Below are 19,879 nucleotides of genomic sequence, written 5' to 3' on the forward strand. Positions count from 1 at the left end.
TGGCCTGTGAAGTCGTTTTCAGCGACGAAAGGAAGATTATCCGGTCCCACACGCAGTAGTTAGTGCCCGCGTCTTGTACCACGTTGTTTACAGGTGTCGTGAGAACTGTGAATTCTTTTGATACAATTAAAGTTATTAACTAGCAGGTATCTTTATCACGACACTCTGGCAGAATATTTTGTGCTTAGAGTAGAGACTTTGCGTCCAATTGTTGGATGCTATCTGAAGCAGTTGGAAGGATTTGCATTCTCGAGAAAGTATTTTTTATTCCGTGAGTCGTTGAAGCAGAGGTTTACCATGTGGTGCGGCCAGGTGCGCCTTGAGTCCTCGCGAGTTAGTTTTTTCCTATTATTGGATGCTTTTATTTCATGTGCACCTTTGAAATATCATTGTGGGATGTCGAAGCGATTTTGAAATGAATGTTAGTTGGGGATTTTAGCTGAAAGAATTCAGAAATTATCAGTTATTGATGTACACTTCCAATTGAACTCTACTAAGTTGGATGTTCGATCATAATTAACAGCTTTATCACAGGTTGAAGATTCAATCTCTGTCCTGGGATGCATTCTGATAACTCTGAGCATCCATCTTATTTTGATAATGTGTTGCCTCACTATTTCTAAACTGTACTGTATTCTATTCCGTGTGCTGTTGATGAGGGGAAACTTGTGAGAGGGATTCAGATTTCATTACTATTGACATTTCTACATTTTTTACATCAGAAGCTCACATGAGTGGTGAAGCATCTCTAACATTAGTAAGGACCATCGATTAGAAATGAAATTATACATGTTTCTCAAATAGGAAACTAATTTCAACAAAACCTCAGCAACAACTCGTATCAGCCGTAGTTAGCATTGATTGTTTTGCATGGAATGAAAATTAATAGAGAGCAATTGTAACAGTGACCCAATTTTAACTATATATGTGGAGGGGAATATAAATTTGAGTCAATTGAATCTTTAATGGACCGAGCTGCTCCTATGATTCAATCTCAATGACTACTTCCTTGATTTTGGAATAGGAAAGTCAAAATATTTATTTATTTAATTTCACCTTAATCACTTAATAAGTGTGAAAATATAGCAACCATGTCTTATGGCACAAGCAAGAGAGGAAGGAAGGGGTAGATGGTGACTCCATAGTGTGGGATAGAATTGCATATCCTATAGTGCTTCAAAATTAGAGGGAATATAAGGCAATGTTAGAGAGACCTAAAATCTCTTTCTTCAATAAAGATCTTAGGTTTATCTCTACTACTGTCTATTGAGTTCACTTGTTTTTCTATTCCCAAATTATAAAAGTAGTTACAAAGATTGAATTATTGGAATAAGGTGGATTGATTTAACATCCTTGCTCTCATACTAGAGTAATGCAATAATTAAAAACTTTTTGATTTTGTATACACTCAGGATGGTCTCTATTTTTATATTTTTATATTAATATTAATATACATTTGAGACAAGTAAGATGTGGCAATTATTTTGTGCATATGGAGTATTGATTTAAGAGCCACCAAACATACGGTTTTTTGTAGATATGCTTTTTAAAGGTATAAAGCCTTCTATCTAAAAATGAATTTGTGATACAAAGTGATGTGATTGAAGTGATATTTGAGAATTCTCTTTTTTATTTTATTTTTTAAATTCTTGTAAAAAATAAAAAAAAGAGTCAAAATTGAAAAATGATTTAGAAATATCTTTCTAGATATTGAAGATGACTTCATCAAAAAATATGTATTAGAAGATTGTAAGACACATTCTATTATAAATAAGGATATAAGTAAATAAATAAATAAATAAACATATTTATTGTTCATTTTGATGCCAAAAAGTACTTTCTTAAAAATATTATATTACTAAAATTGTATGATATTTTAAAATTATAACCACTTCTTTTCCATATAAAGTTCCATCAAAGTTATGGATTTAATGTCAAAAAAACATAATAGCATATATATTTATATATATACATATCTAGATGCATTATATATTTAAATAAATATATATGTATTAATTCATTAAATTATCATTTTTCTATTACTTTTTAATCTTTAATATAAAAGAAAAAAGAACCTTTGATGGGGTTTTTGTCTTAAAATGTTTCATCTTCTATAATTACATTGGAATAAAAATTATTATTGCTTGTGTTGGATTGTCAAAAGTTAATTCTCTACATGGTATGTAGTATTAAGAATATTTATAAGTACTCTATTTTTTGTTTGAATCTATTAACATTCAATTTAATTTTTGTTTTATTATCTTTAAGATAAAATCTTCTCAAACTCAAAATCTAGTCTATTAGTAGTCTCTCTTTTGATTTTTGTTGAGGTTTAGAAGGATAGAGATCTAAGTTACTTGCTTTATTTAAAATTAGTTTTGATGTTCTAATAGTTTTTTTAATGGTCTTGGTATTCCTATCATACTATATTTGGCAAACATTGTTACTAAGAACCTACTTGATATGATAAATTAAAGCTAAATATTAATTCTACATGCTAATTTTTAAAATTTTGTGAATAAAATATTTGATGCAAAAAACATCAATAATATCTATATTTAAATATTATAATAGAAGAAAAATATAGAAGTATATGTCTTTGGAGAATAGAAATATAATTATAATAAATTCTAATTTGATATTTGTAAAAAGATTAAAATGTCTTTGAAGTTTTTAAAATGAATCTAAATTTATGAAGTAAAATATAATGTGGTTTTATGAATATTCTTAAAATATACAAAAAATCTTAAATTTAAAGATACAAAATGATTTTTATTGGTAGATACAGATTTTTTAAAAAATCTCTATTATTCATGTTATTGATTATTTATTTTTTTAATTTACTTATTTTGCCAAATTTATAAGCATAAAAAACACCCTTGCAATTAAAAAAATTTTATACTTAAAAATATATTTTTTATTTTATTTTCATATTATAATGATTTTTTTAAAAAAAATAAAAAAATAAAAAATATTTACATGAGTTAATATAGAAAACTTAGCAGAAATATTCAATATATGTTATATGAGAATAAATTTTCTTTAAAGCTTCTTAAAGATCACAAGACTTATAGCCTAAGCATCATGTTATAGTTTGCTTCTAATGTGGCTTTTAAAAAGTAGAATTCTTTTTAAACAAATTTTTCTAGCCACATGACTTATCTATAGAAATATAAAGATTTAATCCATTTTAAGAAAAATTCTTGAATTTTTTTAAAGAAAGATATTAAATACTTAATAAACTCTACCTACCTCTATTTATTCCTATTTATTAAAAAAATAAAGGTATTTATTGGAGCTTTTATATTAAATTATACATTTTCCAAGTAACAAAGATAATATTATATACATTTTAGAAGTATAGATAAACTAAAAGGATTGAAAATAAAGAAACATCTTTTAAATAAATTTTTTCAAGCTAATATAATGTAATTTGATCTTTGTTGCATGGTTTATGTGTAAAGATTTATTTTATTCATTTTATAAATACATGTAAAAGTTTTTAATAAAATTATTTGGTATGAATTAAAAATGCATCTAGTTTGATTTGATATAATATGATTTTATTACATAAAAAGCTACTTAAACGAGAATTAAAAATAGATTATTTGGAATATATACTATTCTTAATATTGAAAAAAATTGTGGATAACCACAAAACAAGAATTACAAAACAAAAGAAAAAAAAGAAAAAAACTAGATTATAAAGGCACGAATTTATTCAATTTGAATACTAAAATTCTATATTATGAGGTTATAATACATTTTATACCATGTCTTTAGTAAATATAATATAATGATATAATCCGCTGTGTCTCCTTTTACTAAAATGTTAAGACTATAACAGCTTTTGCTGTCCTCTTTGTTCATTCAAATGAACAATTTCACAATATGAAAAGAAAATAAAGACATACAAATCATCTCCTTGGAATCACCTAATTGTGAACTTCCAATTGCCATGTTCAAACAAGAGATATATTTTTTAACATAAAATTAATGAAACTAAATAAAATAGAAACGCGTATTAAGAACGATTTGAAGTGTATTTTGACAGGCTGTGAAGGGATTATAAACAAGACATGAAGCCACCTAAAATCAATTTTACCTTGAAGTTATTTGCTCCGTCAGACCTCTAATATTGTGAAGTCATAATCTTTTGCAGCCGGAAGTTTTCTCATCGCAAGCTACTTGTAGCAAATGAAAGCGAAAGAATCAGGAAAAATAATCGAAACTAAACATAAAAGTAAAAAAACTAAACAAGCGCAATCCACCTCCATATAGCATGCTCTAAATCAGAACAATGGCGCCTGCAACATGCTCTCGTATGTAAACTACGTGATCAAAGAGTTGTTACAATCACCGCTAGCATTAATACCATAACCTTCTTGATTAGCACAAACCTTGTCCACAATCACCACTTTCCGCATTCTATATGAAAAACCTTAACTTGCAGAAGAATCAAATTTGTAACTTTTCAGATTTTCAAACATGAGCTACTGTTGCTCTCTTTCTTTGGAGCCATCTCTTCGTTGTTTCGCAATCTAGCAGCTCTGATCGCAACGATGAGCCTCGAAAGTTGGCTGTAGTAGAGGCTCTTTGCTGTTGGATCAACGCAAGTGCAGCTTTGGCGATGAGGCGAAGTGAAGTAAAGCGGTATCGATACAAACTGGAGATGTTGCAGCAACAGCCTATTCGCAGTCCCCTACACTCAAGGAAGCGATTTAACATCCAATGTATGTGCAGAATATTTAATCATCAAAGGGATGGTCAGAAGCCCAACGCATCGAGGCACGCTGTCTAGACGCCGCAACACTCAATATGTTTACGTTGAGCTTTTTGGTACTTAACATGCTTGCTACGGTACTTGCCGTTTGAAGGATCGTTTCAGAGGGAACATTAGACAGTGCTTAAAATTTTGTCAAATGACTGGTGGAGTGGAGTAACCATCCATCACGTCACAAGTCTGATTTGGAAGGATGCTAGTAGGAGCACTAGCGGAGAGTTTCTCTCTCTGTGTGGCAATCTCGTTCATTTCAATGTGTCCATATACAACAATCTGATCAGCTATCCATCCTGCAGTTCAGGGAGCGGTTTTGTATATTTACTTCTCTGCTCTTGTTACAGTAGACCTATTTCGTTGCAGTTATTGAGGTCTATACTGCAATTCCTACTTCAGAGATAAGTGGGTGTGTATAAGTGTTGCTTCAAACTATTTTCTTTGAACTCTAACTCTGGTTGTCAGGCTACTCTATTTACCCATGCACGAGTTTCAAGGACCTGAACACAGATTGCTGAATAAAGGACGCATTGTGCAATTAGCAAGGACTCGCTTGAAAGTAGACAATTGCATTGATAAAACCCAGGCATTGTGGTCGCCAGTCCATTTGAATTTTTTTTAATGGTTCCTCTATCATCAATGAAAGTCCTTGCATCTGGTAGTAAGCAAAACATCTATGTTACACCTGCACAACCTTTGCCAATTTCCAGATAGACACTTAGGTTTCTGAGAATATTGCAGAGCATTTGAAGCTAGAAGGTTTCAATGCTACCGCAATTGAACTTGTAGCTAAAAACCCGTTGCCGGCGCGATGGGAAAACCAGCTTGATTCTGTATCATGCTATTCGAAAAGAATACAACGTTTTTACAATAATAATGTTCTATTCTCGAACAAAGCCATTGCATATTTAACGATTTATGAGCTAGTGGAATCAAAAGGAAGGTATGTTGCAAGTGTTCTACTGCATTTCGGCAGATTCTCCTTGCACCCGTGTCTTATCTTGTCTTCCCATTTCTAGATCATTTTGTGGCGCATTTGTTGTCGCAATCGCTCGAGGGCCATGTAACCCATGACTGAAGATTTTTTGCGGTTCATACTCATATGGGTATCCAGCTGTTCAAAACCAACGAGCCACAACAAAACAATATCAACGCCAAATTTGAAATAGCTGCTAGACTTGAAACAACCTCTAATATTCATTCAGAACAAGCAGAGGCAGATTTTCAGTTACAAATAGATCCTGAAGACTTACCCCATGATCCCGCATTCATACTAGGGAAGTGTTGTCTGTAACAGAGGTACGCAATGGGCAGTCCTGCATAGTTCATAAAATAATGGTTTTCAGGATTAAACAAGTTCCATTAGTACTTGCAATACGTTTTCTGGCATTGAATCCACGAGAGACCGCTAATGTAGTCGTGACATCCGCCAACAGGATAAGACTAGAGCTACTGCTGCTAGACCTGGTGTACAATCAGTCTCTGTCACAACACTCCCCTTAGAGCGGAAGGAAATAAAGGAGCTTAAAGTTGATAGATAATGCCTCACCTAGCACAGACGCACCGATGATATCCACCCACCGATGTTTGTAATCGTTCACTCTGGAAACGGCAATCAACACCGTGGCTAATTGAGGAACCAGCACAAAAAACACTCTAGAGGAGTATCCCCTTCTGTCGAAGAGGCTCAGTTTTCCTGCCAAGTACAGAGACAAGTAACCAAGGCCAGCGAAGCACCCTGAAATACCATCCACAGTGGATTTTTCAGACGACAAAAACCATGGAAGACTGTAGATTCCAAAAGCTCCTTTAGCATACGCCAATTTAGAAGAAAACGGAACGAAATAATGTTTGCTGAGAACCCACACTAAGCCTACCAATTATTTCCTTTTAAGTGTAGAGAAATGAAGCTTCCGAGTTAAAACGGCCTGGAATGTCCATCAAATTAGTAGTTCACACACTCTCCAGATTTACATATATCCTCAAATTACATACCAAAGTGATACCATTCATACAACACCTAAATCAAAAGCATTAATTTCCTGCGGAGCGAAGTGTGATTGAGCTTGAATTTACAGGCGCGTACATGTCACATGGCCGCTGGGAAAACTTTTGAAGCCATCAACATACTCCTTCCTGTTCGTGGGATAACAGAGTGCTCGTCTATACTCATCGTTTGAGTATACCTGTAGCGTCCATTATCCCACATTTGTTTTGCATCAGGTCACACTCTTAACTCAACTCCAGAATCCCAGACAATCAAACATCTCTGAGGAAAGCATTCTTACCGCGATACCGTCTGGAAAGCATCGATCGAAAAAGTCAGGACGAGGCATTCCAACCATGTTCTTCATGGAGTCGGTGAATAGCGCAGTAACAGTGATTGACGTTGCAAGGCCTGTAAGAAAAAGAATCCATGAATATATTACATGGGCATATATCCATGAGAGAGGAAAATTAATCTTTGAGAACATGGATTATATTCAAACAGAACAAAAATGCTGCAAAATTTTTGCCATTTGAAGATTCAAGGAGCATTGTCGTGATAGATATATGCACATGGAAATTAGTGTAAATCATGTGACTATGCGCAGCTTCTGAACTCACTCGGGGCATATCAAAAAATACAAACTAAGGATCACCTTGTTAAAAACAAATATATAAACTAATATGAAAGTCTTCCTTCTTCGCACGAAATGAAGGATACAGCAGATAACATGGTTGTGATATTCACCCAAAAAAGCATTGTGAAAGTCTCTAACACTTCTCCTCTTGATGTAGTAAGCGAGGAAAATAAGGAGAGGAAACAGCACAGCAATAACCTGGTTGTGATATTCAATGGAGAAAATCCTTGTCAAGTGTTGCTCTGAAAGACCGACATCAGTGACCCAGTAGGTTCAAATGGTGTGGTCATCCTCATCCGCACATGAATATAGTGCACGATGCAGCAACACGCATCATCTCGAGGCAGGCATTTGTTTCAGCAAAAAAGGTGTGAGAACTCGTACCCCAATAGCCCACACGGGCACAGTGTCTGGACCTGTTGGGTACTTGTAGTCTTGCATCTTGTCTTCATTTACGAGTCGTTCAAATGGCGGAATGACGACGTAGACAATAATCTCCAGAACTATCATAACCCCAATCCACAACCAGTCTCGCAAATGGTGCTTTATTAACTGCAGAAGCCGCAATTTGTGGATCGGCCGCTCCACAGGCACCCTCGCTTCGTGATCATCCCAAACACTTCGCATGCCTACAAAAAGAAAGGAAACAATCATTCGACTGTCTAAGCCCCAAGCATATGTGGTTCAGAACAACATACTCACAGCATTGACAAACCCATACACTGCCGAGCGAAACATAGCGATTCACACCGACAGCCCGAGCACAGTGACATGAACATACTTACCGTTACTCATTTTCACCTCCTAAGGTCCAGAACTCAAGTCCGCCCACCTCGCTTCTGTGGCTGATCTGCACTCACATGAACAACGAGTCAAGGAGTCCACAGGGGCTCACAGCAAAGCTAGCACGAGAGCAGGTTCAGAAGACAGAGGACAAGATCGAACTAGCAATAAACATCAACAAGCAGGTCCACAACTCCAGAACCTCCACAAGAACCCACACAGACTTGTCCTCAACCCTCAAGCCACAGACCGAGTTTGTGAAAAAAAAAAAAAAAAAAAAAAAAAAAAAACGCTCTCTCACTACATTCGCTTGTTTTGAGAAGCTCAAGAGACATTCCCAGCCCGAGTCGAAACACAATGATCAGCAACGCTCAACGCAACCAATTCTCTCGCGCACCCCAAGGGACACGACCCACCTTGAGGAAAATATATATTTATATATATATTTATACACGCAAACTGGAGTGTCCGCGTAACAGAGAGATTAGCTAAAACCAGGGATTGAACCTTCTGCGCTCATTCAGCCACAGCACACGCGGTCATCACTTGCGGCTTCACGACGCGTCACAAAGCTTCCCGAAACACTACAACAACTAAACAAATATGTTAGAAATGGGATTATGAAAATCCTTTGCTGAGGCCCTCTCTCTCTTCATGGGACTTACTTGCTCACGATGTGTGATTAGTCCACACTGCTGCAGATCCACGAAAGCACAGAATCGACCTGTTGTGGTACTTCGATCGTCCTCGGAAGTACACTCTCCGTACCCCCGGTGTGGTCATCGTTTAGCCGCATCCATCGCCATACCACAACTGCACAAGTGTCCAGATGATACCCCGAATTTGTTTGTTTGTTTACTTATTTGTTTGTTTTTTAATTCGTCCGACTTGTCTCGCTAAAAGCAGCATTCGTATATACCATCTTCTTCCTGATCCATCGGGTCTGGACAAGTGCAATGGGTTTGGTTGTTTGTTTGTTTGTTTGTTTGTTTTCCCCGAAATGTGCAGATGCAGGTGGATCTGGGTATCCGAGACAGCGAGAGGAAGTTTCTGGGATTCGAAGGCTCGAGGAGTGCCGTTCACGAGTCAAGCTGATACTTCCCACTTGGCGTTGTGTCGGTGAATGAGAAGCCCACAAGTGCCGAGGTTGCGTGTGGGGTCGATTTATTTTTATTTATTTTTATTTATTATGTTATATGTTTTATGTATTATTTATTTTATTTTATTATTTTTTTTCGGAGGGAAGTGTGGGTGGATGGTAAAGTGGTGATATATCTGGTTCTGAGGAGAGGTACTGATGCCGTTCAGTCTCTGAATCTTTGCACCTCTGAGAGATGGCCATCGTAGGGTTGACATTTTTTCCTTTGTTTGTTTATTTATACGTTCTTTCTGGACAAATGGGGTGAATTCATTTATATATATATATATATATATATATATGAGAGGGTGTGTGAAGATTTATATATATATATATATATATATACATATATTTGTTTATTGATATAAAATAGTTCTAAACTTTAATACTCATTATTCCAGATGGAGCAAGAGTAGCGATTCAGAATACTATACTTTGGTTAAGTTTTAACTCTCTCAATGGGCATGTGTATATTCGGAGCATTTTGGGTAATGTCTGAATATCAAAAGAAGTTGCATTGCATTTTCGGTTTCTAACATTCTATTAGCAATCCACAAACTATCTCAATATATAGAAAATATGTATGTGCTTTTGGTTTTTTTAATTGAATTTCATTTTTTGTTCTTTATATATATAGGGGAATGTTAAAGTGACCAACTTTTTTGTTAAATCGACCCCTCGTTCCCAACCCTCATCCCGACCTCCTCCGTTCCCAAATCCAGCTTGCAGCCCTCGTCACCGTTACCAGCCCTGGTACCGACCCCGTTACGGTTTTGAGAGTCTGCTGTGAATTTGAAGAAGGGGTTGGAGAGGAGGGGAAGGTGTGCTAGAACTTAGAACGAAGATGATCGAGCAGATATGTCAATTGGCCCAAACTCATCGTCCAACGGCTCCACAGCCCTCAGTGCCTCGTTTGTGAACACCGACTGGGAATCTGACAAGCTCATCAAGCTGGAAGCTGATGTCTCCAGCTCTCCGTATTTCTCATCGCTAAACCCTAAACCCTGTGACATAAATGTGGTCGAACGAATTGGCCAAGACAATCAAAACGGAAGAAACGTGATGATGTCATTATTCTGGGTTTGTGTTATTGGAACTGCGCAACACAATCTTACCGGCATTCATATTCTTTATTATAAAGACCTCACTGTAACGATGGTTACCCAGTAGCAATCTCTGTCCGAGGGGACGGCCCAGGATAGTATTTCCACTAGATCTAGCAGTCTTCTTCAGGGACAATTCATCGTCATGTGCAGAGGGTACGAGCTCAAGTTGTGAATCCAGCTTACCTCCTGTGTTGCGCTGCTATTTCGATTCACCATGGCTAGCCTTGGGTACACTGCATGCTTCTTGGTGACTGGCATTAGTATCCTCCGCAGAGCCTGCGCAAGCTTCCCAAAAGGTACCCGAAACCAGGGAGGAAGTGATCGCTAGCTTCGCAAGCTGAGTTCAGAGAGCAGGAGAGAAGCATGCGGCCTGGGAGAGAGCTGCCAAGACCGCTACCACCGCTGACGAGTTTGCTAGCGAGGTCGGCAAAACCGTGATTGTAGTTGATCAGAGTGGAGCTGGTAACTTCAAGACTGTCAACGAAGCTTTGAATTCTATCCCGGAGCACAGCAAGTCACCGGTCACTATTAAAGTGAATGCCGGAACTTATAAGTGTGTGGCTCTGGCAGCAACTGAAATCTCCCAAACAATAATAGCGTTGGATTGCAGACATTCTCTAAATGTGTTAGTGTTTGTGCAAGAGGTGGACAAAATCGACCGGATGAGGTGATGAAGGGGCAAGCTTTGCAGGAAGTTCTGAAGGGTTCCAATCGAATGTTAGGAGAGAGATACATGCCATACTAGTTCGGTATCATCGAACGGGTTCCTAGGCTCCCTTGGCATTCAGACTTAAATATGTTAAATAAATCTATTCTTTTATTCTTTGCAAGCTTTTTTGATGAAACTTTAAAGATTAGTATGAAGTTATTTGTATCCTTGTTTATAAAAAGCTTGTATCCAATTAGATTGAAAAATCTCACAAATAATAAAATTATCTTAGAAATTTAAAATTTTAAAAATCAATTATTTTGGTTCAAGCTTCATCTATCCATGTTTATATTTTAAACTTTAGATTATAATTGTATTTTACATTAAAATTATATATGAAGTTCGGTCACAATATTTTAAAAATTACCAATAATATTAAATTACTATTATATATATATATATATATATATATATATAATAAAATCCATATCTTGTAAGAAATTAGATGTTTGATCTTTATTTATAGAATGTAGATAGAAAACTAGATAGAATTATTATTACAAATTCTTCCAAGTGTATTGGTTATAATTTTTTCTTTGTTTTAGATTTGGAATAAAATTGTTGTACTACTTTGCTCCATCAATAATTTTGTACTATTCTATATAAATTTCTAAATTTTACAGTTATTTTCTTTATTTGATTTTAAAGACGATAATTAAAAAATAAAATAACACATAATATTTGCAACAGTAGTTCTATTAATTATATTTAGTCTTGTGAAATGCTAATAGTCTAATTTATTATTTAATATGGTTATAAAAGAAACTATTATGTTTATATATTTGTACAAAAATAGTACTTGATGTATTAAGAAGTTTACTATTTTTACATTGGATTTAATGATTTCTAATATAAATACCACATAAAAGTTTTGTAAGATATCTACAATGTTGGATATGACTTTATTTTTTTATTTTTGTATTTTTTTATGATTACAATAGAGTCACTTGTGTCTTAACTCAAAATTTGCTGTCCTACTGAGTTGGTTAATCATACGTCCTTTGCATTCATTTATTTGATGTTTTATATTAATAATATATGTCATTTTTTTTTTTCTAAAAAAATCAAGTTGTCTAGAATTAATTATTTAAAAAAGGTGCTTTTAGTGATGGCTAAATAAAATAAACCTGAGTAGTTCTATTGAGACTTAAAACATTTAAAAACATTTCTACACCAACCTTGTCATGACCAGTGCATTTGTCATTTTTTTTTAATGGTATTATGTAAATTTTCCACAAAAAAATATTTCAATAATTTTTTTCATAGTTTTTTTTGAAAAGTTTTCAGAATAGAGTACGATTTACTTATTTAGAATCATTAATGGTAATAGCTCTTAAATAATCTTTAATTTAATATATGTGGTGTATAATTTTTTAAAATAATTATAAATTAATAAAGTTGAAATATATCTACAATATTTTGAATGTAGATCAAAGTTCTAAATTACAATATTTAAAGGCTCAAAAATCTAAGATCTATAACAAAATAAAAATAATATTGTGGATTTTTAATAATCAAGAAATAATATTTTGCTTAAGAAAGAACATGAATTATGTAGATTGAGGATTAGAGAAGTATGAAATTTTTTAAAAATTAAGAAAAAATTATTTTTAATATATGTTTTTATTTATTTTCATTTTTATACTATGCATTCAAATCTAATGTAAAATAAGCCAATATGGATATTTCTAATAGGAGGTCTCTTTTATAAGTAACTAACATGCTATTTTTATCTTCTTTACTTTGTATAAAATATGAAATTATATGATTAAAAAAAAGGTAGAAGTATCAATGAAAAATTTCTATTGAAAGGATTAAAGAAAATGCTTTTAAGCAAAAGATTTAAAAGATGTGTGTAATTTTTTTAAAATAAAAAAAAATAATGTCTTAAAAGAAATTTAGTGTTATGGAGTCTAAAGAGAATTTAATTTCTTTGTTAAAATGTGGTTCATTAAATCAATTCAACATAGTTTTTTAAATGTCTAAAATTTCTTTATCTACAAGATCATAAGAATAAAACTTTACTAACTTTGAATATAGACTCTTGATTCTAATTAAATTTTGTTCTACAATTTTAGTCCAAAGAAGGATTAAAAATACATATAAGATAACATAAGCATAAATACAAATCTTCACTTGACTTTTTTTAGTCTAAATCAAACAATGTTTTTATGACATGATGTCAAGGACAAGAACTCGATGAAAAAACAATTCAGACAAGTGAACCTTCACTCAAAGAAAGGTAACAAAATATAAATAAACAAGTATGTATATTGAAAGAGAAACTGGAATGGCTATTGCCAAAAGACAAGAAAACTAGAGACCCTTGAAACTAGACTGGAAGCAAGAAAGGAGTTGACAAGAGTGAAGAAGCCTTCACTCTTGTCTCTATATATACTATCTAACTAGGGGCTACGTGGCGACATTCTATAGGACCTCCAATATGTGTTGACTTTGTAGGGCACATGCCTTGACTTACAAGGCAAGTTTTTCTACGTGTGGGCCACATAGTTAGCTTGATCTTCAAGCTAACAACATGTGTGGCACATGGCCAACTTGTTGACCACGTTTCTAATCCAAAAAGTCAATTAAAGACACCTATGAAGTCAAAGCAGCGTCTAGGAAGTTTCTAAGAAGCTTCCATATTAAATATTATAGAATTAACTTACTTTTAGTTACTTCTACCTATATCTATATGTAATTATTAGCTTACATTATTATGGCCGTGACATTACCCCCCCTTCTAGGGACGAGTTCCACGAGGAGCGGTCATCATATGTTGAGAAAATCTATGATGCGACGAATTGTATTTGCCACATACTCTAAACTCTGTTCTCTTCGAAGATGATTGATAGGACCTCTCAATCATCGGTAGTGTCCCATACCAGGGCAAGATGACCACCCAGTTATTTGATCATTGTTGAGGCCTTCATAACTTCCTTCGAATAGAATATTTGGAACACCATCAGGAGTTGTTCCTTCCTCTAGTAAAATCACCAAACATCGGGAGTCCCTTCCCAAATCGTGATACCAAACGCGTTGTATCTCACCATCTATTCGAGGAAGAATATGTCGTTCTTGAAGATCTTCATCTCGATTGCGTCGTCTTGAAGGTTGTGACAATCGTAATGTCTCGTCCGACAGGTCAGCAAATGAAGGCTCTTGAGTTGAATCCACTGGTTGTTGGTTCTCCATCTCTTGAGCGCCACTACTACAACGAAGCTACGAACAAGAATTGAAAGTAGAATGTTATCTTCCCTAGATGTTGTTTTTTTTATAAAGAAGGTTTTCATCTTGCTTTTGATGGATGTCGTCGATGAAAAGCCTCCACCGCCTTTGTTGCATTTGTAAGATTCTTTATTGACTCCCATGTGCGTTCACTAATACCATATCCGCGCCAATGGACAAGATATTTTAATTTATTTCGGCGTCGCCTTGAATCTAAGACTTCTTCTACTTCAAACTCTTCATTATTGTCCACTTCTATAGGAGGAAGTGGAGCTTGTCGTCTTCTTGGTATGTCCATTGTCTCGTATGGTTCAAAAAGAGACACATGGAATACTGGATGGATTTTCATTGACTCCGGTAGATGTAAACGATATGCAACTGGATTGATTGGTGCAGAAATAGAAAATGGTCCCAGCCTTCGATAGTCCAACTTATTACAAGCACAAGTGGTCTTGATATTGCGACGAAGTAGCCATACCTTATCACCCAAGACGAATGATGGTTGTTTCTTTCGATAGACATCCGCATTGGCCTTTTGTTGTTCTTGAGCCTTTTTTAACTACGCCTTCATCGTTGCATGTAGCTCTGATAAATGAATTGCCAAATCTTTCGCAGTAGGATTATCAACTTTTGAAAAGTCAAAAGTATCAAGTCGTGGATAATAACCATAATTAGCAAAGAAAGGTGTTTGTTTTGTAGAAGAGTGTATCGTGTTATTGTAAGCAAACTTTGCCAATGGCAAAAGAGTTGTCCAATCATCTTGTTGGTAATTAATGATACATCTTAAATATTGCTCCAAAACTTGATTAACATGCTCCGTTTGTCCATCAGTTTGAGGATGGAATGTCGAAGATAGTTTTATATCCACTTTAAGAATCTTGAAAAGAGTCTGCCAAAATCTTGATACAAATTGAGTTCCCCTATCTGATATAATATCCTTGGGTAATCCATGATAGCGATAGATATTGTCAAGAAAGAGCTTAGTTGTTTCTTCACCTGTGATAGATTTTGTACATGGTACAAAATGTGCCATCTTGGTAAAATGATCTACTATCATGAATATAGAGTCATAAGAACCTGAGATTGGAAGATCCGTGATGAAGTCCATAGAAACAGAAGACCATGGTTGTTCTGGAATGGGTAATGGTTGAAGAAGTCCAAAAGGTCGATGACGAAGAGTTTTCAATCTTGAGCAAACAGCACATGATTATTCTTTGACTGCCTTCCACATTTGAGGCCACCAAAAATCCCTAGATATCAGCTCCAAAGTTTTATTATATCCGAAATGTTCTGCTGCTAGGAAGTCGTGACGAGCTTGAAGAACACGTAAACGTGCTTCTCTTTCTGGAATATATAGGCGTCCTTCGAAATAGAGTAGGTTGTTCTTGAATTCAAATTTAGATGAATCATGAGATTTAGAAGAATTGTTCTTGATATCATGAACAAGAGGGTCTGAAGACATACTTAACTGGACTTACTTAAGGAAAGTTAAATCAACAGTCAATGTTGATTTTATTGCTCGAAGATAAAATTGTTCCGGCTTCAAGAGAACCGTTCTTTGTTGCTCAAAAGCTCCATCTCCTTCTTTTGGTGCAAGATAAGAACATCTAGACAAGGCATCAGATAAACCTTGTTGTTTTCCTAGCTGATAAGTGATGATGAACTCGAATCTTGATAAAGACATGCTCCAATGAGCTTGGCTACGATTTAATACGCGTGCTGACATAAAATATTCGAGGTTCTTGTGATCCGTATACACAGTGACTGGACTAGAAGCGCCTTCTAGATAATGATGCCATTCTTGAAAAGAATCCACAATTGCAAGAAGTTCTTTGTCGTGGATCTCATAATTGATTTCTGCTGCTGAAAATTTTCTTGAATGAAAGGCTACTGGATGAAGTTTGTTATCTGTTCCCATTTGTGATAAAACCGCACCCAGAGCAAAGTCCGATGCATCTATTTCTATAAAGAATTCTTTGGAAAAATCAACACGATACAAGATTGGTGCAGAAACAAACATTGTCTTCAAAGATTCAAAAGCAACTTCCGCTTCTTGATTCCTTTGGAGTTTGTTTTTACAAGTCAAACGTGTAAGTGGAGCTGCAACTCGAGAGAAGTCTTTGATGAAGATCCGATAGTAGTTGGCTAATCCCAAAAAACATTAGACATCTCTTACCGTTTTTGGGATCTTCCAATCTATAATAGTTTGAACTTTCTTAGGATCCATCATAAGTCCATCATTTGAAATGATGTAACCTAAGAAATCGACTTGAGTAGTGTGGAATACACACTTTTCTATCTTGGCATAGAGTCCTGCATCTCTTAATTTTTGTAACACACGACGAATATGAAGTTCATGTTCTTTTGGATTCTTAGAATAGATCAAGATGTCGTCTAGATAACATACCACAAAATCGTCCAAAAACTCTCGAAAAACATCATTCATTAGATGTTGAAAAGCTGCTGGTGCATTTGTAAGTCCAAAAGGCATGACGTTGTATTCAAAATGTCCATACTTAGTTCGAAACGCAGTCTTCCATTCATCTCCTTCTTTGATGCGTACTAGATTGTATGCTCTCCGAAGATCTATTTTTGTATAGATCTTAGCTTGATTCAGCTGATCAAGAAGTCCGGATATTAAAGGTAGTGGATACCTATTTTTGATGGTAATCTTGTTGAGTCCTCGATAATCAACACACATTCGCAATGATCTATCTTTTTTCTTCACAAATAGAATTGGAGACCTTGTCGGAGATTTAGAATGGCGTATGAAATTCTTGGCTAGATTTTCTTCAATATACTCCTTGAGTTCAGCCAACTCATTTTGTGATAAACTATAGATTGGTCTGAATGGTCGTTGTGCTCCTTCTTGAAGGTCAATTGAGCAATCATAGGGACGATGTTCCGGGAGTGTATCTGCATTCTTTTTTTCAAATACATCTTGAAATTCTTGATATTGGCTTAGAATGCCACTTGAAGTCTTTTCATCAGTAGAAATGGGTGTAGCATAAATAATGTATGGTGATTCTTTCATAGCAGCATGCAAGAAAGCTTTTGCACCTATAAATACGAGTTTAATTGAACTGGACTTATGACTCTCTACTTGCTTAACTACACTGTTAATTATACTTTTAGAGAAAGTAAGAATTCGGGAAATCCAGTCTATTTGAGGGTTGTATTTTTCTAACCACGATAAACCTAAAATGACTAGATTAGAGGAAGATCTAATGATATTAAATACTACAAAACTATTATGACCATTGATTATTACTTCTATAGGAAGGGTTTCGTGAGTAATATCTCCAGAAGACAATGGACGACCATCTATGACTTCTACATGAACAGGTTTAGTTTTCTTTACTAAAGATATGCTATGTCTTTTAGTAAATTCTTCATCTAAAAAACACGCTGAGCCTCCTGAATCTAACAAGGCAGAGACTTTGTAATGTTTAGGTCCTAAAGTAACATTTAATGTAAAACAAAGAGAGGGCTCTGAGGAGAGAATAGGACCTTTACTAGAAATTGTGTAAGGTTCCAGCCGCACGGTCCCTATTGTAGCTGGACAAACTCGTTTTCTGACATATTGTCTTCTTTCACAGCCATATTCCTCATTTTGTGATTGCGTCGTTTCTTTGGACAATGTTGAGCAGTGTGCTTTGGTTCTCCACAATATAAACATAATCCTTCTTGACGACGACGAGTCTTTTCTTGCTCAGTAAGAGGTTTGAAACATATTGCATCAATTTGCATATCCTCTACTTCTGAATGTATGTGTTGAAGAGGTATTGGTGTTGCCATTGAATTATAGTAACGTTGAGGTCCACTTGTACGGTTCTCAGATCGGAATTCAAAAAGGCGATTGTCGCACTTCATAGCAAAGTCAATTGCTTGAGTCAATGTTTGAGGATCAGGTAAGTTGAGCATTAATTTTTTTACCTCATATTGTAATTTGTAGAGAAATTGGCTAATAAGTGCAGCATCATCCCACTTGATATCAGTTGCAAGTTATCGAAATTGTGAAGCATATAACGTTACTGATCGATTATCTTATCGTAAAATACGGATCTTATTGGTTGCAACATGAATTGCATCATGTTCTCTATACATGGATCGAAACTCTGCCAAAATAGCCTCTAGATTATCCAATATTGGATCTCATCGTTCAAGAAAAGATGAAAACCACGATAGTGCCGAATCTGAAAGAAGCGTACGAATGAATCTAACTTGTGATCCTGGAGTTGGATAGCTTTGGGGTTGAAGTTCAATCACAAGTTGCACTTGATTGATAAATCCTCGAAACTTGAATCTGGTGCCATCAAACTTCTCGGGTAGGGCAATTCTTGGTTCTCTAACATTTGAAGGGCGTTCCACCATAGGAGAAAGGACATGGTTTGGTGCAGATGTTGAAGTAGCTCAAACCATTTCTATATCTTTACTTCCTGCCAATCTTGTTGCTCCTTGTGGTGGTAAATTGAGTTGATGCATTGCAAGTATTAACTCCCTCAATTGCTCTTGCATTTGTGCCATTGCACTCTTCATTTCAAGAAGTTCTGCCATGATAACACTTAGAAGAGAGAAGATGTCTAATATCGCTCAAGACAAATAGAAGAGAGGACTTGCGGACAAAGAAAATGCTAAGGACAATATCAATTTAGAATAGGGTAATCCGCAACTTCTAATACGCTTATATCTTATCAAAAAAAAGGGGTAATCCACTTTTAATCAAGATTAGACGAAGCTCTGATATTGTAGGTGTACTCTTGTCAATCTGTCAAGGACAAGAACTTAATGAAAAAACAATTCAGACAAGTGAGCCTTCACTCAAAGAAAGGTAACAAAATATAAATAAACAAGTATGTATATTGAAAGAGAAACTGGAATGGCTATTGCCAAAAGACAAGAAAACTAGAGACCCTTGAAACTAGATTGGAAGCAAGAAAAGAGTTGACAAGAGTGAAGAAGCCTTCACTCTTGTCTCTATATATACTATCTAACTAGGGGCTACGTGGCGACATTCTATAAGACCTCCAATATGTGTTGACTTTGTAGGGCACATGCCTTGACTTACAAGGCAAGTTTTTCTACATGTGGGCCACATAGTTAGCTTGATCTTCAAGCTAACAACATGTGTGGCACATGGCCAACTTGTTGACCACGTTTCTAATCCAAAAAGTCAATTAAAGACACCTATGAAGTCAAAGCAGCATCTAGGAAGTTTCTAGGAAGCTTTCATATTAAATATTATAGAATTAACTTACTTTTACCTACTTTTAGTTACTTCTACCTATTTCTATATGTAATTATTAGCTTACATGATTATGGCTGTGACACATGAGCATATTTGTTGTAGTATAATACAAACTTTTTGTTAAAATATCCATATTTATGAATCTAAGTATAGAAGTTTTATACATAAATAAAATTGATTTTTTTATATTAAATACAAACCATAATTGGTCTTACAATACAGAACTATTTAATGAATTATATAATTTTTATCTTAAGTCTAAAAAG

The 19,879-nt window shown here is 35.0% G+C and overlaps 1 protein-coding gene across 2 annotated transcripts; it reads right to left on the reverse strand.

Annotated features, from left to right (window-relative positions):
• Nucleotides 1-5,349: 5,349 nt before the first annotated feature.
• LOC112276485 (lipid phosphate phosphatase 2) lies at nucleotides 5,350-8,622 on the reverse strand. Of its 2 annotated transcripts, XM_024507859.3 has the most exons (9): nucleotides 8,489-8,622; nucleotides 8,187-8,251; nucleotides 7,786-8,030; nucleotides 7,512-7,599; nucleotides 7,066-7,175; nucleotides 6,864-6,963; nucleotides 6,327-6,515; nucleotides 6,031-6,093; nucleotides 5,350-5,891 (listed from the first exon to the last, which is right to left on the reverse strand). In XM_024507859.3, exons 2-9 carry the CDS (start codon nucleotides 8,194-8,196, stop codon nucleotides 5,737-5,739), a joined length of 960 nt encoding a protein of 319 aa, XP_024363627.1. In that variant the 5' UTR covers nucleotides 8,197-8,251; nucleotides 8,489-8,622; the 3' UTR covers nucleotides 5,350-5,736. The 2 variants fall into 2 exon arrangements, with proteins under 2 accessions (XP_024363627.1, XP_073387009.1); XM_073530908.2 differs by lacking the exon at nucleotides 8,489-8,622 and having other exon boundaries at nucleotides 8,187-8,480.
• Between the last annotated feature and the right edge of the window lie 11,257 nt (nucleotides 8,623-19,879).

This window comes from Physcomitrium patens, chromosome 24 (assembly GCF_059467195.1).
Source record: "Physcomitrium patens ecotype Gransden chromosome 24, ASM5946719v1, whole genome shotgun sequence".
NCBI classification, from domain to species: domain Eukaryota; kingdom Viridiplantae; phylum Streptophyta; class Bryopsida; order Funariales; family Funariaceae; genus Physcomitrium; species Physcomitrium patens.